The sequence below is a fragment of the Styela clava genome, chromosome 4 (genome assembly GCF_964204865.1).
Source record: "Styela clava chromosome 4, kaStyClav1.hap1.2, whole genome shotgun sequence".
In the NCBI taxonomy this organism is placed as follows: domain Eukaryota; kingdom Metazoa; phylum Chordata; class Ascidiacea; order Stolidobranchia; family Styelidae; genus Styela; species Styela clava.
The window spans coordinates 8,102,125-8,119,748 of record NC_135253.1 but is presented as its reverse complement, the minus strand read 5'-3'; the positions used below and the strand labels follow the sequence as shown (position 1 = coordinate 8,119,748).

The following is a 17,624-nucleotide window of genomic DNA, read 5'->3' as shown; positions in this document are numbered from 1 at the left end:
TTCTCAAAAATAGGATGCTTTTTTCATTCCAATCAATTTCAAAGTTGCTACCGTATTTCAGTGTAATACTTTGCATGTAAATTTTAAAATCAATCAATTTCAAAGTTGCTATCATATTTCAGTGCAATACTTTGCAAGTAAATTTTAAAATCAATCAATTTCAAAGTTGCTATCACATTTCAGTGTAATACTTTGCAACTAAATTGTAAAATATCAGGTCTTCAGTTCTTTCAGGTGAAGAATTGTTGAAACCTAGGCCTATATCTGAATATCAATATTGTCAAATGTTTAACATTGTCAGTACTGAAGCAAACATAGTTTAATTCAGATTGTAAAATAGTCAATCGAATGACCAATTCACACTTCTGCACTTTGACAAATTGGGTCTCGTGTAGTTTCGTACCTAACGTACTTCTAGTAGGCGTAGCATAACAATTTTTTGATATGTCAATCCTAACCCCCATCTGATTACGCCAAAAATTAAATCACTACGACATCACAATCACGTCATAGAGCTTGCTAAATATACGCACGATCGACCGAAATGGCATTGGCGCCGACGATAAAGAACTGACTGACGTTATCGGTCTCTCTCCTATTGGAATCGTTGCGACGAGAAAACGAGAGAAATAACTGTTCGATTTCGGGTGCTCGTTTGCGCGTCTTGGATGGCAGTTCGTATAGTTTGAAGGGCTCTATTACGTCACTGTGACGTCGTAATGACGTAATTTTTGGATGGTGTAGTCAGGTGGGGGTTAGAATTGATACGTGAATAAATTGTCATGCTAAGCCCACTAGAAGTACCGGTATGTTAGGTAAGAAACTACATGAGACCCGACAAATCTACCGAAATTCTGATACCAATCTACACCTAAATACTGAAATAACCAATAAATACAGAAATAGGGTAGTATCAGCCTGACAATATTTTTTGCAAACAAATTCCAGTATTCTGAAAAACCAAAGACATAAACAGGACTGAATTTCAGGAAACTTGCCAAGAAAAAAATGCGATGACCAAAATTAGATTAGTTGACTAAACCCTCGAAGCAATAAATCCGAACCATTATCCAATTTTAATTGTATACTGGTAAACTAACAGGGGTAAAAGTAAAACAGGTATTTTAATAAAACCAAAAGTTGATGAAAGTTGCAAGGCGAACACGCGGATTTCCTTCCATGTGTAAGCTCGTGGAATCTTTCGTCACTGCACCATATTGTCGCCAGCCATCAGATGGCGTATACGAGTAGATGCTCGGGCACGAAATATGCATGACCAACGACTGTGCATCACTGAGATCGCCAATTATTAATTAGGATAGAATAGGTATGTTAGTCGTTGGATAGAATTCACATATTTTTTCCGGCGGAATAAATGTACGTACATTTTGTATTTTTAGTATGTGAAAAATTAAACTACTTACGGACCGACTCTTATCGCATAGACGTGGATGGAAGAAGGAACGATCGATGTACGTCCATTGATTAGGTCCGTGCCTTTAGAACGATAGACTGTTGTCTCCTTGCTGGGGGTGTGCCAAACTTTGCAAGAAAAAAAAGGGGGAAAAAATATTTGTGGTGTTTGGAAAGGTTTATTGCAAATCAGTAGCAATTGGCAAGTTACATACATTTTCCTTGTTTTAATTTGACCTATTTAAATACAAAAAAAATCAAACATTACAGCAATTTTTAACGACACGGGCAAAAAAAAAATTTGATTTAAAGCAATTTATTTTGAACAAATCCCAACGGATAATGATGCTCCTCATCCCCAATGAGCATATATACATCCCTGACTTAAAATATAATTCAGATTATAGACAGACAACAGATTATAGATGTCATTATACGTGAATCATCAAACTAAGCAACAAACTCACATGTATAAGATCGAACTCATTTATTAACAAAAAGCAAGTCACTTATTTTTATGTCTAATTACTACTTAGCTGCCAACACTCAACAAATGTTTGAACGACAGCCTCCTCCAGCTCACTCGTCAGGAATTTCTTTTCAATCAAAAGGTAAATTTGGCAGGCGCTGATTTAACATCGAAGATCTCAAAAATATATGTTTTTCTCTGTTTCAGCTTTGAAAAAGATCGTTTGCTACTAGTAATTGAGTATCTAATTTTGAGTAATAAACGATATCTAATCAGGGTTGTTTAAAACGAATCGAATATTCGAATACCTTTTCGGTTGGTTTCGGCACTTCGATTGTTTGTTATTATAATTAATTTTTGATTTGCATTTTTGTATTTACAAAATAAATAAATTTTTACTAATATTCGAAATAGCGATTTATTCGGTATTGTCCATTCCTGGTTGAAGTGTATGGCTGAAAATATGAAAATAAGACTTAAGTTTAATTAGTAGAAAACATTTGTCTTCTTGTCACGCGTCTCGCATAATCCAACCACAGTCTGATATTAAATAGGTTAAATAAAATCGTGCGCTTTGTTACAAATTACGATACCCGGAAAAAAACAAGTTGGTTTATTAGAAAAAATATTTTATACATTTCTCGCAAATAATTTTGGTCATGATAGTTATAAGTATCGATTTTTTACTGGGATGTTGCGCAAAAATTCAACACAATGAATGATGCCAGCCTTTGAAATGCCTTACTATATTAATTTAATTCTGTTTAACCCATGGTTGCGATGACTAATGAAAAAATTAAAGCATTACTAGAAAATGCTGTGATAGACTATCTAGGCTAAACTTTTTTATCAGTACTGAATTAAAATGATTTTTTGAGACATATAAACCAGTTTAATATAGAGGACTTGCACGGGTCACGTGACTTTGTTTACTGGACGGCAAAAAAACAAAAACGTCTATTTGGCTCCTGTCAGTTGCAATTCAGATTATACGTTTCCGTTTTGTTTGGCTGTTGAAAATGGTTATTTCGTATTGTTCCGTTGGCTGTACGTAAAGTATAGGCAACGAAATGGATCTTCAGTTATATTCCACTGTTTTCAAAAGATCTAGTAAGCAGGTAATCTATTAGTAAGTGTAAAAAGTTGAATAAATGACTAAAGTTTAACGCCAGCGCTCATGCAAAAATAACCAGAATTCAATTGAATTCGCCATCTAGGAATACGCTCGCCACCGCATCTCTGATCACCCTGGTAGTTTCACAGGTTCCAATCCCATGCGGGGATAGTTATGTGCAAGAGGATTGCAGCTCTCCTCCCAACGAGGGTGGTTCACACGACCGCTGGTCGATTACGACATCCCCCATCATCAAGTTCATGCTTCTGAAAACAAATAACTGGCTAACTAACCCCGACATAGAATGGTAATCGTACGATGTTGCACCTTGCAATCCTCCCCCTGATTGTTTCGTTAATTAGCAGGTAATCTATTACTGATCTGATACACAAACTTGACATTGTCAAATGATGATTAGTGTTTAATTTCTTTTCAGGAAAAAGGAAAGATAACCCATTATCAGCTGCTTATGTCCCATCAATGACATTAAACAACATGATGCGCAACTCCGGCATTTTTGTCCGAAGATCGTATTCGATAGCACGCTCCAATGCACATACTTGACGAGACGAAAACGAGCGGATGTGTGCTGCTTTCAAGGCGTAGCACGAATGGTGTTCGTGCCTGCTTTGACAGTTGTTGTCGATTTTAATGATATTTTTGAAAGTTGGGGTAAAAAGAAATCGGTGAAAGGTAAGGTGAATACTATTGTTGTATATCACACCCGGGCATCGCACTGTTAAGTACATGTGTGAAAGCCAGCCTTTGTCAAATACTACGAAGTTATTAATTCAGTACGGTACGTAGTTGCCCATTTGCCGAAATTACATATTTACTTACCCCTTATGGTTTCAAATAGTTCATGCACCTCCAGTTAGATTTTTTTAACCAGTGAGGATATATACTCATTGTTGATTGCTGCTCATTGTAACATACTATTACGCATTCACTTTTATTTGCGTATTGAATCAAAGTGTTAACAAGTTCACCTAACATTTCACTCATACCGGTCTATATTGTATAGTCTGATTTCTCAAGTATTTGGAGCCACGAATGCTTGTAATTTTCTGACTAAAGCCTTTTATTAGTTGGTTTATATACCAAATTCAGTAAAATATTTTTTAAATAAAACATGAGATATTGGATTTAGTAGCTTTTCCATTCTGAATCATATAGACTGCTTTATTTATTCTTAACGAAAATTAATAAATCTCCTCTCTTTCTTCAGATGTGAAAGTTGTGGACAAACCTGTCTAAGCATTGTGAGACTCTTGCAGCACAAGAGGCAATAGCAGAAATAGTAAGTATATCAATCAAGAAATTAAGCCGACATAAAGCAAAACTTTCAACTATTCGTCTAATCTCAATTTCCTATTATTTATTCACAGGACAACTATAGCAGACGGGGAGATATCAGAAGTCTGGCGACATATCAGTGACAGTGTGATTCCAAGAAATATAATGCATTTGAAAATAGAAAATTGCAATAGAAAAACAACCTATGGAGGCATGCAAAGACATTTGACCCTCCGGTAGAGTTGTGTATGGCCCCCACATCCTGCAGGGCTTGAGGAAAATAACTAAAAATTCCAAAGCGTAAGATTGCATAAGCGGTCTTATTTGTAAAAAGGCACAAAACACGCCAGACATACTTAAAACAGCTTTGGAAATGAGGATTACGGGTACCTCACTGCACCTGTGTTATATTTGGTTCATCAACTTTTGGTAGTACTATAGAAGAAATTCCGGAAGGGGTATAATCATCATTCATGATAAAATACTATCATATATTTTTTGAACAACTTCAATCTAGACCAGGGATCTCAAACTCGCGGCCCCAGAGAACTTCCAGTGCGGCCCTCGAACGTTTAACAATAATTGTAATAGTATTTTGGAAGTTTTTTTTTTTTTATCTAAATGTAATAGATTTTTCAAACCTTCTAAAGTGAAATTGATTATTCACACAGAAAACAATTTACTGAAAGTAGTTTTGGAATATTGATTTTTTTTTGTCCACATTTTGACCCAATTAAGAATACACATCAAGCTAGCAAAAGAATACTTGAATAAAACACTTGAGTAATCAAATTAAACGCAAAGTACATGAAGAAGGTGGCATTTTCGAAGAAAATGGGAGTTGTAACATTTCTGCTCTTCACAAAATTCTGAAGCACATTGTTTAATTTGTCATATTTCCATCAATACAATCAAAAAACACAATAAGCTCAGCAGTCAATATGACAAATTCGAAGACCAACTTCGAACAGAAAATTTCCATGTGTTTGTATATTAATATAATTATACAACGACTTAGTTACTAAAAATCAATATCAATAATAATTCAAGCAATCCTATGCCACGCAATGTAGTGCGAAATGTCTTGTCGAAAAAATCTGTCATTTGTTTTTTTACTGATCTATACATGAAATGATAAAAGTAACTTTTTTGCATTACTGGAATTAATTAAACATTCGTAAAGATCCAGATAAACCCATGATCATGTGGCCTCGTTAGTTAGAGTTGGTACTATAAAATCATTTCAGACTGGCCTTAGTATGCTGGTGACACACAAAAGATGCCAAACGCCAGGACAAATGTAATTATTAAAACATTGAGTTTATACTGTAGTATTTTTGTTAATTTTAGGTTCATATATTTAGATTAAGTTATTTTTAGTGTAGGTATTATTCTTTCCTTATTCAAAGCTTGTTCAAAAATGATTTTGATGGTTGTACATAGAATTTTACGATTTTTTATAATAAATACTGTAACTTGCAAATGTTGCAATAATAGTGGAATGCAAATATTATTATGTAATTGCATTTGAAATTGAAGAAAATAATAAAACTTAATCCAACTGTTTAGTTGCATCACAATATATGTCACAAACTAAAACTATCTTAAAAATATCTTTTAAGTATACATTATCAAAAACTGTTTGCGGCTCTTTTTACAATTTTCAAAATGCAATGCGGCTTTCGAAAACCCATGAGTTTGACACCACTGATCTATTCTAGACGATTCAAGCATTGCTTTGGGAAATTATATCACTTCAATTAAATTGAAATAATCTCGCTATATTAAATACAAAATCGTTGCTATCATAAAGGTAAACCAATTCAGCCACTCGAAATATACTGGCCCTCACAAAGCAATGGAGGCAAAATTGAGAGTTCATGAGCTATGAACATTTGTTCTTTTCTTTGTCTTGAACTTTCCATACTCCACAGCCCCTATTAATTTTTTTTAATTTTAATTACCATGTGTTGGTCATACATATCTTTAACTTGTATTTTCTGTCATAATGTATTATCTCAATGTGCCAAACTATTAATTAGTGTGCATATTTTGCTTCCAGATGACATAAATGTATTGTCATGTTTATTACCTCAGCTTGGAGTATTGACAAGAAAAAGGTGCCAGTAAATTAGGTAAAAAAATTTTCAACTCATTGTTATAATCAGAATTCACAATCAATAGGAATTATAAACAGCCAACAATCAGTGAGAATTATATGCGAAATCCCTCAGAATAAATTTGTCTAAAATCGGAGGAAGGCAAAAAATATAGGTAGTTTCCATCCACACAAGCATTTCAAGAAGACTTGCTCGAGCCAAACTAAATGAGCATCGTCAGGTGATCGGTAAGGCTGCAAGTTGAATTCAGCCCTGCAACCTCCTGCATAGAAGATAATATTAATTAGTGGGCTATGAGCTAAATTCCTAAATTTAAACAAACCTATCTACGATGCATTATGTACCAGCAATGTTACCTACGATTAACTGAATATGTAATATGTCTAATAAATTCACCTACAAAAGCAAGTTCGATAGGTGCAAACTTTGTGTTATGGAATTGTATCGCAGCACAGTTTTGTATGACACCCTCTTTAAATGAAATTTCAATGATTAAGCGCAAACATTAAAATTACTAACTTTGAACTTTGTCATTATCTGCAAAATGTTCCACACAAATCTTTCCGCTATCGCGTTTGTAATCTTCTCTGATAAAAAAAAACGTCTATGATGTTCAGAATTGCTCTTTACAGCTTGCCTGTTATTCCAGCTTTCCAAGTAAGCAAAACTTCTTAGATATAGAGATTATTTTGTTTCGTTACAGGCGCAAAAAGGCAGGTACTATACGTAAAAAAGACGCCGAGTAGCAAGAGCGAGCGGAAAACGGACGCGAAAGGCGACGAGAAATATGTGCATTGGAGCGTATCATGAAATACAATGTTTTGCCTGTAGTCTTATGGAGTGACGTCAGAGTTGCCTATCATGTTGTTTAATGTCATTGGTCCCATCAATATTTGAATTTTCGCCATCCTCAGAGAGAAAAAGAATAGTTAGAAAAGGGGCATCTTAAAGAAAGGAAAAAGGCAGGACCATTTCAACAAATTTGTTAATTTGTATGCATTGCAATATCGCTTTGCAGTTGTTAGCATAAACATTTCATGCGTCTTTCGCCTAGACTAGACCTACCACACTTTAAAAGAAGCCGCCTATACCCATTTTCACTAGAACCATACCACTGTAAAATATTTGATAGAAATTACCCCTAAGGCATCATATCTTCCATTTGAAAGGAATTCCACTATACGTACAGCCAACAGAAAAATACGAAATAACCATTTTTAACAGCCAAACAAAACGAAACGTATAACCCGACTTGCAACTGACAGGAGCCAAATGGACGTTTTTGTTTTTTTGCCGTCCAGTAAACAAAGTCACGTGACCCGTGCAAGTCCTCTATATATGTGTAATAACGCATACTCTACATCTTGGTTCTGCTGCCCCCAAAACGTGCTGCCAAGGGCGGCCGCCCTATTTGGCCCCTCTCTAGGCACGCCACTGCTCCTTGCATATGAAAATCCACATAAAACTCACGTAAGACATCAAGTTCATTCGGACACTTTTTTGTCGTGTCGCTTATTAGCGGATACTTCCAAATTACTGACTTTGTTACTATTTGGTGGTATGTTTTTGTGGCAATATCGATAATGGGATAACCATGGAATAGATCTGAAAATAATTCGCTCGTACAGTATTTCTCCGAAAATAAGACTGGGTCTTATTTCAATTTTCTTCCGAAAAATAACAGTAGAGCCTCTTTTCGGGGAATGTCTTACATTTCCATTTATCAAAAACAAAATTACAAAGTAGAGAATTACGAGATTTTCGAATATATATATATATAAAATATGAAAACCGATATATATCCATTTACTTATAATTTATGGGTTATAAATAACACATTTTTAAAAAAACTAACTGCAAACCATAGATAAAAAAAAATCGCGTTATTAACTAGGTTTTATTTTAAGGGGAGGGCTTATATTAAAATCATTTTCAGAATTCAGGCTAGGTCTTTTTTTTCGGGAAACACGGTATAATATGCTATAAGCCTGTTTACTTTTTTTTGATACATATTCACCTGCAATTACATAGATGTAATAATTTCAAAATAGATGATCCCAAATTTTACGATTGTTTTTTAAAGATTTCAACCCAAAGAATCAAGAAGTTTAATGGGATGGTACGTCTGGAGCCATCTCTTTGTGAGTAGCCTACATATCTCATATTTACCAGGATTTTTAAACAGCACAACTTATCTAATTTTCTAAGTTCATCTATGTCAGGGGTTCCCAAAGTTGGTTAATCGCGGCCCGCGATTCGCGGGCCAAAATATGAAGCAGAAGGACATTCGCGGGCCAGAAAATGGTGTGGCAAAATGACGCGGCGGTACGGCTGGGGACATTTTGAAAAATAGGCACTAAAATAGGCAGCATACTTGATTTTCGATACACTTTGCAATAAAATTGTACAATGTATGTAATAAAATTGATAATTAAATTAGTTGGGTGATTGAATACCCGAGGAATCCAAGCACGACTTTCAACAAGGAATTTTCAACTGATACCGACCGATGAAGTTACTTGCTCATCTAGCATACGGTCCCCGCATAAATGTCTATTTATGGCTTGTTTTGTTACGCAAAAAACATCCCAATGTATATAAATAAATAAAAACGAGATGTCAACATAATTTAGTTGTGTATTTTTGTATATACGTGTAATAAGGGTTTGCTCCAAATCAGATGCTCAAAACATGGCCCCAATTTGGTACATTGTATTCGCGATAACGCTGTCATTTATCCAAAAAACGTCTGTTTTCAGAGTCTAGTTTTCGTTTTGTGACATCTTTAAGATATCTTAATATGGGGCTCCTAACTAAAACTGTTGTATGTAATCATAATGCTAGATACCGGTATAATTGAATTGTTACGAATACCGTGATAAGGATGTAACAATTGGTTGTATCCAGAACGCAGAAAGGTAAACACATAAAGTGTTAAACGTATTAGTATTTATTTACAGTTAAAATTAAAGTATTTCACTCAAGTTCGGCGGGCCATTTTATATCGACGCGGGCCGTAATTGGCTCACGGTTTAGAAACCTCTGATCTTTGCGAAGTACCACTTTCAGTAGAAATATTAGCAGCTTCTGGTGTACTAGTCAGTGTCTGATTTTCTAACGTTTTGCTTGAAAGCAAGGTTGTTTTATATTCGAAACCTCGCTTAGTTGGGTACAATGGAGAAGCTGCTCATCGATTTTAAAGTAATATCAAAAAAGAATAGACTTTACACAGCTGACCTGGACTAAAGACTGAACAAGAAGATTGCTGCTTATTGGATTGTCGCTCAATGAACATGTCATGACATTAACAACCCCACGCTACACAACAACTCCAATTGCAACTAACTTTGGCCCAAAGCAATAATATTTCCAAACTGTACAAAACAATGGTTCATTTTGAAGGACGAAAGAATACGAGCTCATTTTTATATTTCAACATGAACGAATTTGCTGTAGGGAAATTTACAAAGAGATGAAAAGTATTGCATGTGATTGTGAAACAAAACACAATGTCAGACAACAAAAATATGAGAACTGCTTCAATGGAATATATTTTCTAATATCAAAAAAAGTTTTAAGTTTGGAGGCTTTGAACTCATTTGATACAATGGTTAGTATGCATATTGCAGAATCACAGAAAGTTACCAACAGAATCAAGTGTCTGAAAAGAGCAAATGTTAGCTCTATCAATTGCAAAAAAAAAAACTTGGCTAGCGTTTTAGAAGATGAACATATGTGCTGCTTTTTCATAAATATCGGCTGGCATTATAAAGACTAGTAAAAATTTGTTCACTTGTAGCAAGTACGACACTTGAAAAAGTACTATCATCATTAAAACAGTGTATTGTACTATTATTTGTGTTTTTTAAATATATTGTTGTAGTAATTGTGTGTATATTGATAACATTAACACTACTCAAAAACATAATTTAATCAATACAAAGGAAATAGCATTTGTTTTTAAAGTTTGAGGGAAAATTCACTATCCTCACTTAATCACAAATATCGCTGGGTTATATTTACCAAGAGCAATTTCTGACTGGCTAACAAACAATGTGACAGATGAAAATAAATCACAGAAATCGGCAGAATGGTGACATAAATGTAAGTAATACTGAAAAAATAACAAGTCATGACAAATCAATAAATGAAAAGAAAGAAGTAAATATCTTCAAATGAATTTCCGTCAGTCGTATCTCAGTATTTGAAAATAATCACTTGCATAAAGAGCTGATGGTTTTCAATATTCTGTGAGAAAAATAAGCAGTCGTGAAATAGTAAAAGCGGGCAAGCAATACACTGAAAAATTATGCTCAAATGACTAATTGTGTATTCATAAAGACCTATCTCCGTTTGAATTCAACAGCCGCTTACTGAACTACGAATTGTTCAAATATACAAACACAAAAATTTGACGTTCTGATATCTCGTACTTAGCTCAACTGATAAAAATAATTAGAACTTGTTTTTCTAGAAGTCTGTTGATAACCGAGTCCTAATTGTATAAGGTGAAATTATTGTTAAATAGATATCCATCCCTACATTTGACTAAAAAATACAACATCTACTTACTGTTGAGTGGGGATTCCAGCATCACACAAATTCCCAAGAACGTAAAGCTTGCGGTAAGCAAAGTCATAGTTGCCCTGAAAATTATTTTCAATTCTCGAATTAACAGTGATAAACAATGCATATGTTTCATGTTTCAAGTCGTCCCAATTCGACTTAAACAATTGAAAATATAAACATGAGGACCATATTGAAGTATATGACACTATGAGCCATGTTAAAAAGATAATCCAACCATTTTCTGCAAATAATATTCATTCTGACACTCACGCTGTCCAAATCGAAGCATACTCTGTCGAACCATTCAACCGCATCTTTGTAACAAGACATGTTGTCCAGGGTTGGAGTTGCATAGAGTACCAAACCAGCAAGGCTGTTTCTTCCATTAGTTGCCTTCAGTGCAATATTCTTGAATACTTTGCCAACAGTATTGCGCATCTATTCATGTAGAATAATTTCAACGAACAATTACCCCAAATTTCAGTATTCAGATAAAAATCTAAGGAACTCATTGTCATTATAGCAATAAAAACTGTTTAAAATAACACGCCACTGACATAAATTTTTTCTTCACATTAAAGATAAAAATCTTGATTAGGTAATTTAAGTGAAACATTTGAGACCATTAGTTTAAAAAGTAAGAGAGAGTCAAGAATAGACCTAAGTATTGATAATTTACCTCATATTCTTCATTGAGCTCTGCTCTCAGTTTGTTCTCTTCCTCAACAGATGTCGCAGTTTCAATTTTCTTGTTTAATATGTGAATTTTTACATCAGGAGCAGGTACATCGTCATACTAAGAATGTAAAAAAGAAAGAGAAAATCTAATTTCAACCGATTTGGATAGCACAACACGTAACACCAACTTTGCACATTTGTAGACGATAAATTCAAGTTGAATCTAGAATTTTGGTGTAGTGAATTGATCTTGGACAACACGAGATGCCAATGAATATGAATACTCAGTCTTTGCCCTTGCTAATAATATTTATCATTTGAGATAAAAATAAAGCAATATAAGTTGAACCCTGTGCAAAAATTATAAAAGCTTACAATCTGACGAAGAGGTTTAGTAGGTTCAGTTGACTTTGCACCTTGGAAGAAGGAAACTGGTTCTTTACTAAGACCCTGAAACAGAAAAAAAGTTTGAAAAATTTGAGATCCACAGCTATCACCATTAACTTCAAAAACCCATGCATTCACAAAGAATAACAACTAAAAGATCTATATATATATATTTTTATATTTGATATATTTTTTATTTGATATGTTCTCACAGAGCAAAGTTCTTGTCAAGAAACTAGATGAGAAAATTGAAAAGACTGCATCTAAATAATCTTTTCCAAACGGGATCGATATTTAGATATTCAAACGAGAAAGTAAACAGTGGTCATGTGAACAATAAACATTAATTTTGCAAAAATCTGAATATTACTGGTATCATTGCTTATTATAAACTATAATGAGTTATTTTTCGTAGTATTAATATCATACGTACCACATCTCCGAATTGCATTACCATGCTCTGATTGGTGGCTGCTTTGGTGATTTCATATTGTTTATGTAAACTTTCCACTGCTAGGTTTTCCTGGATAAATAAAATCAGTATGACTAAACCGAATGAGTATTTAATCAATATACAATCAAACTGTATATAAGACCAATTGTTTACATTGTTCAAAGAACAGCAATATTGATTTCATATCAATGACAGTCTGCATTTCATTTTCTCAATTCAAACAGAAATTATGCAAACTGATGACTGATTTAGTTTGTTTCATAATCATAAAGCAGACAAAATATAAAACTTATAGACTTAGATCCAGTAGCTATCATTTACATAACAAAAATCAGTTACACAATAAAAAATCGGTAATTACCCAAAATATGTTTCTTGATTAAGACTTATATTTAGATTCCTAATGAGAAAATATTACAACTTTAAGACTAAAAAGATGGTTTCTACTTTAATGCCATGCTACTGACATACAAGTGCAGGTAATTCATATTGGCAATACTGAAATATTAAATAGCTATGAATTTCAGTGCAGTTTATTCACATATGGATGACTCTAAAAATCACAATACCAAAATGAACCAAAGTTAAATTGGAAACGTTAAAATAAATAAGCACCTGGTCAGAGTCTTCCAACCAAGATACAGAATAACGATCACCGAGATAGGTTTGTCGTTTATCATCAAAATAACAAGCAAATGAAGATTGTGAACGATTTGCAGCAGTCGTTGCATAAACATTGATGTTGTCCGCTAAATTGTTATAAAACATGGAACCACTCTCACATGCCTCGATGTAAAACACAAGCTGAAAAAAGTGCATTATAATAGTATTCTAAATTTTTGACTCTTCGATTACTACAACAAAACATAGTAGTCAATGAAACAAAGCAAATTATACCTGTTGATACTTTTTGTTTGTATGCATGTAGGTGATTGCATTTGCCAAATCTGCCTTGTAGAGCTGTAAAACAATATAGCAGAATACCTTTAGACAAATATCGAAATTTTGTGATATCATAAAAAAGGACGGCTAAAGTCAGAAAAGAGCATAATCATATTGTTTCACATAAACCTAATAATGGAAGCAGTCAAGCATTAACAATGAAAGATTCATAGATAAGATTTGACAGCAAAGATCTTATTCTTGAGATTGAGAAATCTCATTCATTTCAGTCAGGGATCAAACACTCTTATTCTTTATTGTTGCCAACTTCGTTCCTTTACTCAGACACCCAAAAATTCCATTGCCCAGGAATTTAATTCAGGATAGTTAATGTATACACCAGAAATGTATTTTCCAATTTAATCTTGTTTCGCAAATAAAAAAGATATTGGTTAGTATTAATACAATAATATGCTTCAAGACAATCAACAAGATTTTTTCAGGAAATTTGAAATGGCTATTACATTTCTGCAGCAAAAAACTAAAATGTGGATGAATTTTTTATCACTCACTCTGTCACTTGGAAAAGCGATCAGTCCAGGTGCACCATGATCAGAGAAAAATACAAAAACATGATCATTGGGACCACTATCAATTACTTTTCCACTTCCAATCCCTTTCATCATGTTTTTCTTCCCAGTCAACACACTAATGAAATTTTCAGGTGTAACATCCTGAAAAATGAAAAAGTTTGACGCTATTGTATTCAAATAATGTGTTTTCTTTATTAGATAAGTATTAACCAATAATATTGAAACAAACAAACAAATATGGTTGAGAACTTGAGACCATATTTTATGGAATACTGAGCGCAATATAGTATCAGAGACAACAATAAAAATGTAAAAAGTCGGGCAATAGAAATCACAAGCTTCATTTGAAAAATTCATCAACAGAACAGAATAATAAACAACTACACACTATGATTCAAATTTTCATTTCATGTTATTATATTGGCATGCTCGTTACTAGATATTTCATATTTTTTTTTATTGTTTCGACCATTCACAACCCATATAACATTTATAATTCTATGTCTGAATGGCTGATAAAACAAAACTAAAACAATTACATCGCCAGTATAATCCTTGGGAACACCTTCATAGACATTTGGTCCATCTGGATGATTGATGATTTCACCCTTGTTGGGATTTCTAAAAACGAAAATTACTTTTTAGGTCTTAGAAAAGAAGAGGATGAGTAGAGTAGAAATATATAAATCAGCATGGATGACAAATTTACTCAAATTTAAAAAGCCGAATAAATATTAGGTCAATTTATAACATAGCATCCAATATAGTTTTTCAATGAGATGAAATTCATATTGCCTTTCGAATGTTACGAAGATTGTGGTAAAACTCTTCACAAGATAATGATATCTAGTGGAGACAACTTGCAGGCTCAACAGTTAATGATTGTTGCAACGAAACAAAATTAAAATATTAAACAATTTTAGCATCAATATCTAAACATGCCACATTAGTTGTTAGTTCAGAATAATATCAAATTGAAGTGCTAATCTACTTCGGTATTGAGATAACCAATATTGCCAATACATGAGCATGCTTCATATCAAATATAAGCATGACAATAATCAGAAATGCATCACAAAGTCCTTTTCAATTTAGAGTCACATCCCCTTTACATGACCTCATCATAAAAATATATAATGACCTAAATTCACATGATGCTTTGGAATGCACATTCAGCGAAAATGTTCACAATAAAATTACCACCAGTAATAAATTTAGTTCAATGCTCCCATATTAAAAACTGGTACCATGCACCCTAGTAATAAAATTAGTCATAAAACATCAAATCTCAGTTTTACAGTATGAAACAAATGACAAACTATTATTAGGACAATAGTTCAATTCAATAGTTTGACGCTGTTAACAAAGTTCAAAAAACTCAGTAAACATAACAAGCATGACAACACAACTTTTAACTGAATACAATCAGCAATACAATACTAAACTCAAAACTTAATAACAGAATTTCATTCTCAAAACTGTCAATTTCCTGAAACATGAACAAATCTAATTTTACTTTTCATGAGATGGATCTATTTTTGATAATTGTTTATGAGACATTTTTTTCACCACCTGCCTAGAAGACATAGCATATCTCTTTAAATATTTGAAAAAGAAAAGTAATCAAACAAATCTACACTATGGAGTGATCAATGTCCCATTATTAATATCGTAAAAAAAAATATTAAGCTTGAAGATACATACTCATAAGAATTTGCAATATCGTCATACATCATAACTACAATCTGTTCATCTGGAATTCCATGTTTGTGAACAATCTGATATGCATGACAGACGTCTGCCTGGAAAATAAATAACCTAAAGATTCAAACAAGAATGAGTCCGCTAATTAAATTTAACATGATGAACACTTCAAAACATTGTATTAAGATTCTCAAGGCAAATTGATAATGATAATTGAAGAATTTGTTATAAATCACAACGAGATGAGATTGTCAGATAGCTTAATTGCCTTTGAACTTTCTAGTTTCGCAAAAGCTCAATTTGCCATCACAAGAGTCGGAGAGTTTATGCAGATTGTGTGACTACAGTTTGAAGTACATTAACAGGACACATTCATGGATAGAACTGTATGAAGGTTAATATAAATTTAGCTCAGAAATGGGATATAACTAAAATAGGAAAAAAATAAACAATACTGTTTCCAAAGAAATACCATAACAGCATAATATAATCTCAAGAATATGAGGATTGATGTAAATCAGTACAGCAGTAAATAAAGAAATAGGGTGCAGACTCCAGCACTCTTCAATCTCTAAATTCCGAAATTGTTATAACTTAATTAACTTTAATTGCACTCACCTGGTGTCTGTAATTATAATAAAATCTTGACCCTGCTATGAGCAGAACCCATTTTTTGCCTGCAGTATCTTGAAACTTTTCCATGCGCTGTGACAAATCTTCAAAACGTCCATTGACGAAATCGAATTGGGAACGACAAGAGGCAATACCAAACACAAGAGACAAGAACGCAGCTAACTTCCACATATTGTTTTTCCTTATGCTCTTGGGCGCAAAACTGCTTGTGTACTAGTAACTACTGAATAAACTGCTGACTATCTCAGAGTCCTAACTTGAGAGCTTCGAGTCTTAGAATGCAGCCGACGATAAACGACCAGAGTTTAAGTGACCCGCCGGTTTACAGCTTGACGTAAAATAATCATACAATGCTTGTCACATGATGAAAATTTCCCTATCACATGATCGGTTCACAACACGATTTTTCCCGTCAAAATAGCAAATTTTTGTATGGGCGTGTGAAAGGTGGGGAACTTGAAAGAGCTGAAATAATGTTGGTTTGGTGTTAGAGACTGTTTTTGCGTAGCTGCTTGTGTTCTGTGAGCACATTATTATCGCCACTATCGATTTCTGCAGCAAATTACCATCATTCGAAACAGTTTTAAACATTTAAAATCAACTCCAGTTTAGATTAAATTCTACTTGCAGAAGTGATTATAACGGTTCAATTTAAATAAACAATCGCCCCTCATGTAATCAATTTGGCGGAAATATTGGGGTAAGACACGAAATGGAGACAAGACAAGAGTTTAGTTTTTTAATGTGCAAACTTCAACATCTGGGAGCAAAACCAAACAAACAAAACATCTAGGAATTTAATACATAACACTATAAAATCATTCACTAAAACTCATACGGTTCACATTTTTGCTGGTATCGCCATATTCTACTACCGGTATTATAATAAGTTTTCTGGTTTAACGAAAAAATAAATAAGGCCACTTTTAAAATTAGGGACAGTACCGTATGAAGTAGGCACTGCCTAAATGTGTCATTTTGTCAAATAGTTGTCAGTAGACATTTAATCAAGCATGTATCAAGTTAAAATTTTTCGGAAACGATTGTTTGGAATAATATTTTGCTGACTTTGAGAAAAATTTGCAACACCCCGCAGATGCCTGACTATATTTTACCAATTGATACGGTATTCTAGGAATCTAGGACACCGGTGTAAGGGCAGCGAGGTACCGGTACCGTATAATATAGAAGCCAACGTCAACCTTAGCAAGTTCAAATATCTAGTGCCACACGGCCTGGCATGAAATAGGTTAAAGTCAGGCTTACCACCTAACATATATATATATGTAAAATTCCGCACCCCATGATTAGA

General features: G+C 33.7%; 1 protein-coding gene and 1 long non-coding RNA gene across 2 annotated transcripts; both read right to left on the bottom strand.

Annotated features, from left to right (window-relative positions):
* Window positions 1-6,423: 6,423 nt before the first annotated feature.
* LOC144422081 (uncharacterized) lies at window positions 6,424-7,289 on the bottom strand. The gene is made up of 2 exons (XR_013475142.1): window positions 6,932-7,289; window positions 6,424-6,674 (listed from the first exon to the last, which is right to left on the bottom strand). It is a non-coding gene; the product is annotated as an uncharacterized LOC144422081 (long non-coding RNA).
* Window positions 7,290-9,824: 2,535 nt separating this feature from the next.
* LOC120326786 (legumain-like) lies at window positions 9,825-16,937 on the bottom strand. The gene is made up of 12 exons (XM_039393133.2): window positions 16,298-16,937; window positions 15,680-15,777; window positions 14,515-14,596; window positions 13,955-14,116; window positions 13,398-13,460; window positions 13,116-13,304; window positions 12,480-12,569; window positions 12,035-12,109; window positions 11,661-11,777; window positions 11,252-11,419; window positions 10,985-11,058; window positions 9,825-10,660 (listed from the first exon to the last, which is right to left on the bottom strand). The coding sequence occupies exons 1-12, from the start codon at window positions 16,481-16,483 to the stop codon at window positions 10,627-10,629; spliced, it is 1,338 nt and encodes a 445-aa protein (XP_039249067.2). The 5' UTR covers window positions 16,484-16,937; the 3' UTR covers window positions 9,825-10,626.
* Between the last annotated feature and the right edge of the window lie 687 nt (window positions 16,938-17,624).

What these genes read in the sequence shown, in the direction of transcription:
- LOC120326786 (XM_039393133.2), bottom strand. Translation starts at nt 16,483, where the DNA reads ATGTGGAAGTTAGCTGCGTTCTTGTCTCTTGTGTTTGGTATTGCCTCT. An exon ending in CCAAGGATTATACTGGCGAT is followed by an intron (nt 14,117 to 14,514) that starts GTAATTGTTTTA and finishes TTCATTTTTCAG; the next exon opens with GATGTTACACCTGAAAATTT. An exon ending in GCTGGAATCCCCACTCAACA is followed by an intron (nt 10,661 to 10,984) that starts GTAAGTAGATGT and finishes TTTTTCTCACAG; the next exon opens with AATATTGAAAACCATCAGCT.